This window comes from Artemia franciscana, chromosome 4, assembly GCF_032884065.1.
Source record: "Artemia franciscana chromosome 4, ASM3288406v1, whole genome shotgun sequence".
NCBI classification, from domain to species: Eukaryota; Metazoa; Arthropoda; class Branchiopoda; order Anostraca; family Artemiidae; genus Artemia; species Artemia franciscana.
In genome coordinates, this window is record NC_088866.1 from 3,683,842 (window position 1) to 3,696,282 (window position 12,441).

At 36.5% G+C, this 12,441-nt stretch overlaps 1 protein-coding gene across 1 annotated transcript; it reads right to left on the bottom strand.

The window, feature by feature from the left end:
• Positions 1–10,883: 10,883 nt before the first annotated feature.
• LOC136025628 (E3 ubiquitin-protein ligase CHIP-like) lies at positions 10,884–11,850 on the bottom strand. The gene has a single exon (XM_065701620.1). The coding sequence runs from the start codon at positions 11,766–11,768 to the stop codon at positions 10,884–10,886; it is 885 nt and encodes a 294-aa protein (XP_065557692.1). The 5' UTR covers positions 11,769–11,850.
• Positions 11,851–12,441: the final 591 nt, after the last annotated feature.

Consider the following 12,441-nt stretch of genomic DNA (forward strand, 5'->3'; position numbering starts at 1 on the left):
GCTTGGCATGCACTACGGTAAGTGTCATGTGTAGTACCGTTTACAGTTCTCAAATACTCAAAGGATGTCGGACCGGGTACATTCACCAAAAGCAGGCGTAGAAAGAAGCATTCATGTTGATTGGGGTGAACGGTGTAGAGGCTTCCTATCGTGGTATCTTTGAAGATGGTAGGTTGGCCGTCGACTGACTTACCCTGTTTTCGACGTTCAAATACTTTATTTTTAGTATTCCACGTGTAATACGAAGGCACTTCAGTATAGAGCAGTTTTTTTGCAAAAGAATAATTTTTGATAAGCGAAAAAAAAGCTGTTAATGTTGTATCCGGTGGATTCAGGGCTCTTTCTTGCACGTTGGTTTCTGTGAAATAAACACGTTGACAATTCTGTAAATGTACCGCTAAGTGAACAACAGCTGGACTACATTAATGTATCGGAAATGAAAGAATTCGCCAAACAGCTTCATTACTGCTTATGTATCTTCCAGCCTGATATTGTACGATTTCGTCAAAATATTTGATTTCGGGCTGCAAGCCAAAAACTGTCATGTCACTGCCTTTGTTGACGTTTTTACATATGTATTTGATTGCCTTTACGGAGTTACAGTATTCAACGTTTATGTGTGCATTAAACGTTTTTGATAATAATGGGGAATATGGAACAACCCACTGGTTATCTACTTCGATGGTGGTACCGTTACGCTTCTTTATTATTGCTGTTTTACCGCCATCTTCAGTAGATCTTCTTCTATATTGTGGGTAACCATCATTGCCAGTAATTGTGTTTGATACTAAAAGTCGAGGATATTGCTTTGTGCACCTTCCTTTGGCCATGCATGGTGAATTTTCGTTCAGTGCACCGCAAGGTCCATGTATCACATTTTTTACAATAATATCATGTAAACCCTTATCGACATTTTTATCAGGTATTTCAGCAGAAATCACATCATCAATTTCGTTCGAAGTAATTTTTTTTATGTAGCCAGATTAGTATATGTGCGTGTGGCAAACCTTGTTTTTGCCATTCCACTGAGTACATCCAGCATCGCACTGACCCAGACACTTCAAGTTTTACTATGTAGTTTATCAGTGATTTCAACTTTTGCCGGAAGACACGGGCCGTAATGTCATGCCTATGAACCGCCGATTGTCCTTGAAGTTAAAGCTGCAGTATCTCGTCCCAAGATTGATTACATGTGAATGTAATAAATAAATCTGGACGACCATAGAGACGAACATACGCAATAGCCTCTTGAGCATATTCATGCATATGACGGGGACTGCCAGCAAATGACGAAGGTAAAATTGTTAATCTTCCGTTTGTGGTATTACCGTCATTTATAACTGCATCTCGCAAATGAATGTATTGTTCAGTTCGAGCTTGGTCTGATTCAGGCGGATATATAGCAAACGTTCTGATTCAATTTTAGCATACATATCAACGACAAATTGGTGAAACAATTCACGGCATTTTAAAATATAATTTTCTTCATCCTGCCGAATCATTAGTCTATAGGAATAATAATGCATTGCACTGCATTTCTTATTCATTTCTTTGTTAGTGGCTGGATTCATCAATTTAATATTAAAGTGATAGCCGTCGGCTCCATCCCAAAAAATGATAGGATATTGTAGGGCATCGTAGCATCGATGAGTTTCAGCAATTATTAACAACTGAGCGTTTCACTTATGAAGAATAATATCTCGAGATAAAAACTGATCACCGACCATAACGATTGCCACTTCGTCGATAGTTGGAGCATTGTATCTACGCACATGTTGGCCAGGAGGCGTTTTGTCAGCGGAAATAACAATTTTATGCGTATCAGTAGGCATCAAATCGATTACTGTTTTGAACAGACGCACTAAATTAGTATTTTCGTGGAAAAGATTTTGCAATTGGGAAACGATTGCCCTTTCAACGTTGGGAGAAATTTCGCAACGTGCATTCAATTCAGAATTTCTATCACTGATGAAGTACAATTGTAAAAATTTATGATTCTCGCCTGAGAATGGTAGAAGGGACCCTGCTCTATGATAAATTTGCCCTTTTACTTTGAAAGTAGACATAAATTGATCTGGATTTTCGATTTGGGCTCCAAACGACGTCATTTGGAAACATGAGTTGTATTTTCTGATTTGTGACAAAAAACGCTTAGATTCTGACGTATTTTCAGTAAGGAAAGTCTTCAATGGCTCTGGTGGTGCAGCCAATAGAGGAAGTTTAACTTTTCCTGAGGCGCAACACATTCCCATTGTTTCACCATTGAATTTCAAGGCCTTGCAATAGGGACAAATTTTAGACATTGTCCCGATTTGAACACATCTACTCAAGCTATAATCATCGACTGGGCTGTACCTGAATGCCAGGCGATAACTTTCAGGTTGCTCTGATTCCTCGGCACGCTTTCTTTTCTTACTTTCTCTATCAGCAGCAAGCCTGATTTCTTGCTGTTTTTGTGATTCCTCGGCACGCTTTCTTTTCTTACTTTCTCTATCAGCAGCAAGCCTGATTTCTTGCTGTTCTTGTAATTCCTCGGCACGCCTTCTTTTTTCACTTTCTCTTTTAGCAGCAAGTCTGCTTTCGCGTTGCTCTGGTAGTTCCTCGGCACGATTTCCGTTCTTTCTTTCTCTATCAGCCTCAAGCCTGTTTCCTTGCTGTTCTTTTGATTCCTCGGCACGCTTTCTGTTCTTTCTTTCTCTATCAGCCTCAAGCCTGTTTCCTTGTTGTTCTTTTGATTCCTCGGCATGCTTTCTTTTCTGACTTTCTCTATCAGCAGCAAGTTTTTTGGCATAGACTCTTTGAGCATCTTCATCGGCTTTTGCCATTGTAAGTTCATCAGCCATTTTAAACTTAAACATTAATAGATTTCTACGTGAACATATATGTGTTAAATATCTTTAATGACGTCACCGTCATAGCAAAAATGACGACAATTAACTTCATGACGTCAGTCGATACAGAAACATGACGTCACCTGACAGACAGACACACAGACAGACAACTTATTTTTATATATATAGAAGACAGAGATAGATAGATAGATAGATTTTTGAAGTTACCAGTTTTTTACTCTTTAAGAAATTTAATCTCTTTCAATACTGTTGTCTTTTCAAAGATATTTGATTATTCAAGCAAGCCGATTAACAGACAAAGTGAAACAGACATAACAGACAGACAACTTATTTTTATATAGATGTATATATATATATATATATATATATATATATATATATATATATATATATATATATATATATATACATATATATATATATATATCCTAGTTGGTCACCCCAACACCTAGTTGGTGGGGGCGCTTTGCCCCACCCCCCAAGCCCCCGCGCGCGCGTCAGTCATTACGCGCCATATTAGTTATGCGCCATTGTAGTTGTGTCCCTGTGTCCCACCTGTGAATATAGATAGATAAATATGTTTTTAACTACGTAAAACTTGCGAATATACAACATTCTTGGCTCTCCCATTGTCTGTGCATATACAATGCCTTATATACTTATAATGAAGTCATATGCAAACGCTCTTTTTACAAACAAACAAATATGCATACATACAACTTATTTTTATATAGATAGATAGATAGACACACATATACAATACAAATTAACTACGTAAAACTTGCGAAAATACAACATTCTTCGCTGTCCCATTGTCAGTGCATATAAATAGATTGTCAGGTTTACCGACACTCAAACATGCCACGTACAATTGTCCATGGGAAAAACAATCTGTATTAAGATCTGTACAGCATTTTTCTAATGATTGCCCCTGAGCTTTGTTGATGGTGATTGCAAATGCTAATCGAACTGGGAATTGCAATCTTTTAAATTGAAAAGGCAGATCCGTTGGAATCATTGGAATGCGAGGAATAAGAAAAGCCTCACCCTCAAAAAGCCCTGTCAACATTGTTGCCTCTATTACGTTTTCCATTGTTTTTTTACGGCAAGTCGCGTGCCATTGCAAAGCTTTGGTGGGTTGATATTTCGTAACAATATTATTGGTACGCCTATTTTTAGTTGTAGCACGTTTGATGGAAACCCTGGGAGACCTAGAGAATTTTAAAATACTTATGGATAATTAACCGCCTCATTTGGTTCCAGAACTGTGCCGACTGACTTGTAAAGGACTGCCTGGTCTCGAATCTTGGTCAAAACAATATTGTTGATTTTGTGGATGTCTTTATTATTGGCTGTCAGAATCGCTTGTTCTTTTAGCCATTTATGATTTTTATAATTGGTTAAAATATTCGGAAATACTTTTTCAACCAATTCATTTTTGGACGTCACTAAATTACAGAATTCAGCAGGCAGTTGAATACATCCTGAAATTGAGTCTACTGGGAGCTTTCCATTTCCAATTGCCAGCAATTGATCAGGAAATCTTTGACCAGTCATTGTTTTGCAATCGGACACGCATATTTGTAGTTAGTTTTAATGTCTTTACGTGTGACCATAAATTAGAATTTTTCGGGCAGGCATTCATTTCGTCTGCAGGGGTTGATCTAGGTATTATAGGTAATGTTTGCCTGAAATCTCCCGCAAGCAATATTAATGTGCTGCCAAAGGGTTTCCAATTCCCTCGCAAATCTCTCAATGTTTGATCCAGAGCTTCGAGCGATTTTTGTGTTCCATTGTGCACTCATCCCAAATAATAAGTTTGCATTGCTGCAATACTTTACCTATCCCAGATGATTTGGAAATATTGCACGAGTGAGTTTCTTTAGAATGAAAATTCAGAGGCAATTTCAAAGCGGAATGAGCAGTTCTTCCACCAGGCAGCAACGTTGCGGCTATTCCGGATGACGCAATTGACAACGCTATGTCATTTTTTGATCGAATTGATGCCAGAATCAATTTTATCACAAATGTCTCACCAGTACCTCCTGGGGCATCCAAAAAGAAGATTTCTCCAACATTGTTATGGACAAAATGCATTATCTTGTCATAAATGTCCTTTTGCTCAGACGTTAACTTAGAAATGTTATTTTGTACGACAATAAATCACTCGTGCTGTATCTTTGTTCACGGTCCAATTCTACACATGTTGAAACAGCAGCGTTACGATTAGGTGAAGGCATTCCCAAACTATGAAGATGTTTGTTTGCCATACATACGCACAAATCTTTAATAAAAATAATAATACTAAATACTAAATACTAGATACTAAATACTAGATATTTCTAAATGTTTTTAATACATATATATTAAATATAGTATTGAAAATCTATGCAAATTTTTATTTTCTCTCATTAAGTAATTTAATATAAGTATCTCCATGCATAAAAATCTTCCTCAGTTTTTCCTTAGAAGTTTGACAAGTGTGACAACGTCATTGCCTTGCTAAGGTATACAAAAATGACGTGACTAACAAATAGTTTTCTCTAAATTAAGGACCTTAACGAATTTTCTCAAACTTTTGACAATAACTAAAGCGTAATATAGTTTTCTGATGTAAAATCAAAGGTCATATCTGACGTCTCTAACCGTTTTCTTGGAGTATATCCTCAGCCATTTTCGATTTATATTTCTCCCATAACTCTGTAGGAGCTGAAGGAGAGGACGTTGTTAATATGATTTTGCAAAAGAAAAAAGTTTTTTTGCAAAAGAATCATTTTGACATAACGAAAAGAAAGCAGTTAAAGTTGTGTCTGGTGGATTCAGGGCTCTTTGTCGCACGTTAGATTCCAAAAAATAAACACGTTGTCCATGCTGTAAATGTACCGCTAAGTGAAAGGTTGTCTGCTCCAATTACAATCACTACGCGATCTAAGTTTCCTTTTTTTTATCAAGGAATAAAATTCCGGAATAGTAATGATAATACAGTTAATGACATAACAAGGTTTGAAGAATTTAGAAATAAAGTTCAGGAAAAAGTGTGTTCTAATTAACAATTTTATGTGATTATTTGTCACCTTTATTTGTATATCATTTATAAATTTATGGACTTTTTATAATAAACTTGAGTGAGTGGTATATAATACACAAGTACCAAAATCCTTCCCCCTACGGAAAATAAAAAACAAAGCTCAAGTAAAATTTTGAAATTTGTAAACTTTTGTTTCCTGTTGGGAGTATTTTCCTGGGAGGGGGGGGGGGTATTTATTGGAGGAATATTTTCCGCGGAGCAATTTTCTGGGGGGAGGGTATTTTCAAAGGGGTGTATTTTTCGGGAGGTGGGGTATTTTCCGCTGGGATTATTTTCAACGGGGTGTATTTTCTTTTTTTTGGGGCGGGGGGGTATTTTCCACGGGGATATTTTTATCGGGGGAGGGGGAATATTTTCCCATGGGGGAAAGAACGCCTAGAGCTAAAATTGGTATACACCTCCCAACTGATGAAAACAGCGTAAACAAATTTGATGAAATAGAAATTTGAATATGCACAGTCGCAAAAAGCCAGTCTTCGGTTAATGCAATAGCTACAGAATTATAGAGCAACCCGCGGCCCATAGTAATATTTCTTAAGCATCTTTTTAAAAACGGTGCTACAAAATTGCCATTAAGTTTGCTCGTTTAAGTTTCGTTTTAAGTTTCGCTGTTTCTTTTAAGTTTTAATGTTGCTCCTATCTTTCAGTTGAAAAAAAAACTTGTTTTTATTTATTTAATTACAATAATCAAACGACTCAAACTCAAAATGAGCAGAAATTAATATGAATAGGGTCACAATTCCTATGCCTTTTCAAGGAAAGAACATAATTTGCACTTTATTGAATTTTTTTTTAATGTTTTGACTTTTATAACTTTAATAAATACAAAATTATTAAGATTTTAAGAAATAGAAATCTTTACGTGATATTAAACTGATAAATCATATTCATTTGTATTTTTTTAAGCAATTAAATGAAAAAAGTTTTTTTCAACTGAAAGTACGGAGCAGCATTAAAATTTAAAACGAACAGAAATTATTACGTATATGAGGGGGGTATTATACTGATGATTTAAGCATCCTTGATGAAAGTATGAGCAAAATAATTGAACTGTTAGAGGTTTTGCGAAATCAGGGTGCCAGAATAGGCTTGAAAATTATGGTAAGAAAACTAAGTCACTAAGGCTAGGAATAAGTGCAGATGAGAAGGTGAGGTTGGGTCAGAGAATTGGGACAGAATTCAAATTTTTGTGTTAAGAGCGAGGTATTTTGGAGGAGTAAACCCCCTAATATAGGCCTACGTAATAATTTCTGTTCGTTTTAAGTTTTAATGTTGCTCCTTTCTTTCGTTAAAAAAAAAAATTAATTTCTGATCGTTGTTTAAACAATTCCAGGAAATCTGGCTGCTCCAGACTTCCTTAACTTAATATTTCCAGGTTAAGGAGCAGCACTAAACCTTTTTTAAGTTACCTCTTTTAAGTGACCAAAGACATTGGAGGGAAATTAGCCCCCACCCTAGCCCCCTTTTCCTAAAGTCATCTGAACAAGAATTTGGGATTCATTTGAGCACTTATGTATTGTGTGGCAAACACTCAACAAATGAAGCTGGGTTAACCCTAATGAAAAATAGCAACATGTAATGAAATTATAATACTTTAGAGACAAATTTGGGCTGTATATTTGTGTATTAGGGGTGTGGGGGTAAAGTATGTTGATTCCGCATGCAAAATGTGTTGCAAGAAAGACTAATTGCGAAAATAGTTTGAAATATGTTTAATTTGGGCTATATATTCGTACATCAGGAGGGGGAGGGATAAAGTATAGCGAGGCTGCGTGCAATGTGTGTTAACTATGCCTATTCTATATATTATGAAGTAAGAATTGTTTTCTTAACATGTTTCCTTCTCTCCAGTTAGTTATCTAGGAAAATGCTACCTGGGTATTCCCTATGCATTTTGCCATGATTCCAATCAAATGAGCCTCACCCGATCCAAAGTTTATGCGACAACATGATCTGTAAAAACCATAATAAGGCCCAGGACATGACTTACAACCCTTGCCCAATAATCTATGGGGGTCATTCTAGACAATGTTATATGTTCGTTGGATTATTATGAACATAATGGTTATCTCACACTTTCGATCAGATATGTTTTGGGAATTGAGTATCTCAGGGACACGGGACTAGTTGCCCTCCATCACTTTTGACTTTTAAAAGGGAACTAGAACTATACACTTTCATTCCAATGAGCCTCCTCTTACCTTAACAGGACCATCCCTTCCATAAAAACCTCATACGCCCCTGGGGCATTACTTACAACCCTTGCTCCCAGACTATGAGGAGTTTTGTCAGCCCCAAAGGCTTTGCAACGTGATCTTTGGACATTTTTTTAAGCAGATTCTATCGGATTCATTTGGGGAAAATCAATCCGAAGAGGGGGGCATGGAAAAATGGGGGAAGAGGGGGTTTCTTCTTTGGGCATGGAAGAGGGGGGGGGGGTAACTGGCCTCCGATCATTGACTCACAAAAAAGGCACTAGAATTTCTCATTTCCAATCCGACGAGCCCCCTCCAAAGTTTATTTGACTAACATTTCTACAAGCTTAAATGACCCTGGGTAATAACTCAAAACTCCTGTCCTGAGGACTGTAGGAGGGGGGCTGTCATGCAAAAGGCATAATTTCTAGACCTTTTAACAAAGCCGAAAAAAACATTATTTTAAATTTTGATTGGATGTGTCTAGGGAAATGATGACCGTGGGAAGGGGGGCTAGCTTTCCTCCAATCACTTTTGATTATCAAAAAGGATTTTCAATTTCGAATTGGCTGAGTCCGTTTCAAAGTTTCTGTCATAACTACTTATACTACTTATAATACTACCCTGGTCAAAAAAAAAGCAAAAAAATAAATAAATCAATAAACACATAATACATTGCGCCCGCATTGCTCTAGCACTATTGCGCTGCCTATGATAATAATAGCATAGGTCATAAAGGCCCGCTATCGGCGGATAAACAAAAATACAAATAGTATATTAAATTTTAAGTTAATAAACTTACATTTTCGGGACATTCTCGATTTTCCCGATGAATCCGTGAGCTCAGCTACGAAGAAAAAAACGTGTCAGTCGATGTCCATTTCAGCGTTCCGGATACACCTCCCGTACCCCTCAATGGGTCCCGATGTAGTTCTAGGCAACACAAAAACTTTGCTGAATTTGTTGATTTGCGTATTTTTTGTGTCAACTTCTCGTCGACAGATGGGTCGCAGTTTCAACATTCGATCAGGAATTTCTGATTAAAAACAAGAATAAGATACTTAAACTGCAAAATATGACAAAATCCAAGTGGAGTCAATTAAATAAAGCAAGATGAAAGCGCCATAGATATACGAGTACATGCGTTGAAACACAAGAGAATCATGGCAAAATGCATAGGGAATACCCAGGTAGCATTTTCCTAGATAACTAACTGGAGAGAAAGAAACATGTTAAGAAAACAATTCTTACTTCATAATATATAGAATAGGCATAGTTAACACACATTGTACGCAGCCTCGCTATACTTTATCCCTCCCCCTCCTGATGTACGAATATATAGCCCAAATTAAACATATTTCAAACTATTCTCGCAATTAGTCTTTCTTGCAACACATTTTGCATGCGGAATCAACATACTTTACATGTTGCTATTTTTCATTAGGATTAACCCAGCTTCATTTGTTGAGTGTTTGCCACACAATACATAAGTGCTCAAATGAATCCCAAATTCTTGTTCAGATGACTTTAGGAATAGGGGGCTAGGGTGGGGGCTAATTTCCCTCCAATGTCTTTGGTCACTTAAAAGAGGTAACTTAAAAAAGGTTTAGTGCTGCTCCTTAACCTGGAAACATTAAGTTAAGGAAGTCTGGAGCAGCCAGATTTCCTGGAATTGTTTAAACAACGATCAGAAATTAAATTTTTTTTTTAACGAAAGAAAGGAGCAACATTAAAACTTAAAACGAACAGAAATTATTACGTAGGCCTATATTAGGGGGTTTACTCCTCCAAAATACCTCGCTCTTAACACAAAAATTTGAATTCTGTCCCAATTCTCTGACCCAACCTCACCTTCTCATCTGCACTTATTCCTAGCCTTAGTGACTTAGTTTTCTTACCATAATTTTCAAGCCTATTTTGGCACCCTGATTTCGCAAAACCTCTAACAGTTCAATTATTTTGCTCATACTTTCATCAAGGATGCTTAAATCATCAGTATAATACCCCCCTCATATACGTAATAATTTCTGTTCGTTTTAAATTTTAATGCTGCTCCGTACTTTCAGTGAAAAAAACTTTTTTCATTTAATTGCTTAAAAAAATACAAATGAATATGATTTATCAGTTTAATATCACGTAAAGATTTCTATTTCTTAAAATATTAATAATTTTGTATTTATTAAAGTTATAAAAGTCAAAACATTAAAAATAAATTCAATAAAGTGCAAATTATGTTCTTTCCTTGAAAAGGCATAGGAATTGTGACCCTATTCATATTAATTTCTGCTCATTTTGAGTTTGAGTCGTTTGATTATTGTGATTAAATAAATAAAAACAAGTTTTTTTTTCAACTGAAAGATAGGAGCAACATTAAAACTTAAAAGAAACAGCGAAACTTAAAACGAAACTTAAACGAGCATCCATGCAATAAGTGAGTTTCTTTGTTGGTCAAAAGGGGGGATTGCAATTTTTACGAATCGGGCTTCATCAATTCCAAATGTGTATTTTCATATTTATCCTACTCCATTTTCAAATGGTTTCAAGCCCTTATTTAAGAATTTGTTTAAATTTGTTTTTAAAATGACCTTTTTCAGTTAAGAGCAATGGTAATAATAGTTGGTATTTCTCACTGAGTTACAAATGGCAATTTTGTAGCACCGTTTTTAAAAAGATGCTTAAGAAATATTACTATGGGCCGCGGGTTGCTCTATAATTCTGTACCTGGCCTTGATCAATTCTGGATTTTTATCAGTAGTCAATGGCCCACTCGTTCTCACTTAAGAAGGCGTCAACAACTTCCTTCATAGCAAAATTGGGTATCAGCTGATCCTGAGTTAATGGAGCTCGGGTTACTGGGTCGAAGTGACCAACTCTCTGTAAGTGTTCTTCAATATCCTTTCTGTCATATGTGATACCCGACGGGGTTATCACCGGGTCTTTAAGAGTTTCGAGACTTATCTTTCCACACAAAAAGTCGGGAACATCCCTTTTCATTCGACGTTCATCGACCTTGCTGAACAATGCCTCAAGTTCCCCAACATATCTATCACTCTTTTCTTCCATTGAGGCAATTTCATCTTGGACTTCACTATAATCTCTTCCATTGTGAATATTCTCAATCTGCCTATCCTTATCTTCAAGAATCAAGCGATTCAAATATGTCTGAAGTTCAATTTCTTCTGAAACCCGTTTACATTCCAATACGTTCCATCTTCGTTTTCTCGATTTCCTAATAAACGACGTAATATCATCGCCAAACAAAAGCTTTTGATCGCGTGCTAAATCTTGAGCAGTTTGAAAATGATTGATAGCTTCGTCAAATTGTTCAAGTTCCATTAGGGCCTGACCTAGGAACACATGAACCTTCACAAAGAGTAAATCTAATTCCAGTGCTTGCCTGCAGTCTTGGCATGCTGCAATCCACCTTCCAAGCTTCAAGTTACAAAGTGCTCGATTTGTGAAATAAGGTGGGAAAAGGTTATTCTTTGCAATAGCCTTTGAGTAGCAGGAAATAGCATCCTCATATTTTCTCTGTTGGAAATATCTGTTCCCTTGTTCTTTTAAGTCCTTGTCACTCATATCCTTAACATTTAATCTTTTTGGTGATTCACTTTTGGGACCCTTCTCTTTCATATCATTAATTCTTCCACTTCCAAAAATTCTTCAAGGTTTTGACATGACTCGTTCAAATATTATGATTGTCAAAATATTTCGAAATATTTATGCAATACCCAGTTTTTACATTTAAACCCTCAACACAAAAATACATACAACTTATTTTTATATATATAGAAGATATAATCTGGCGTAACAGACATATGTAACAGACAACAGACAGACAACTTATTTCTATATATAGACTAGCTGTTGGGGTGGCGCTTCAAGCCACCCCAACACCTAGTTGGTGGGGCGCTTCGCGCCCCCCAAGCCCCCCCCCCCCCGTGCGCGTAAGTCGTTACGCGCCATATTAGTTATGCGCCATTGTAGTTGTGTCCCTGTGTCCCACCTGTGAATATAGATAGATTTATATATGTGTTTCAAACTACGTAAAAATTGCGAATATACAACATTCTTGGCTTTCCCATTGTCTGTGCATATACAAAGCCGTATGTACTAATAATGACGTCATATGCAAACACTCTTTTTACAAATAAAAAACATGCATACACACAACTCGTTTTTATATAGATAGATAGATAGATAGATACAATACAAATTAACTGCGTAAAACTTGCGAATATACAACATTCTTCGCTGTCCAATTGTCGCTGCATATAAATAGATTGTCAGGTTTACCAACCCTCGA

Bases quoted from the DNA above. Each gene is read 5' to 3' on its own strand.
- LOC136025628 (XM_065701620.1), bottom strand. From the start codon at position 11,768: ATGAAAGAGAAGGGTCCCAAAAGTGAATCACCAAAAAGATTAAATGTT.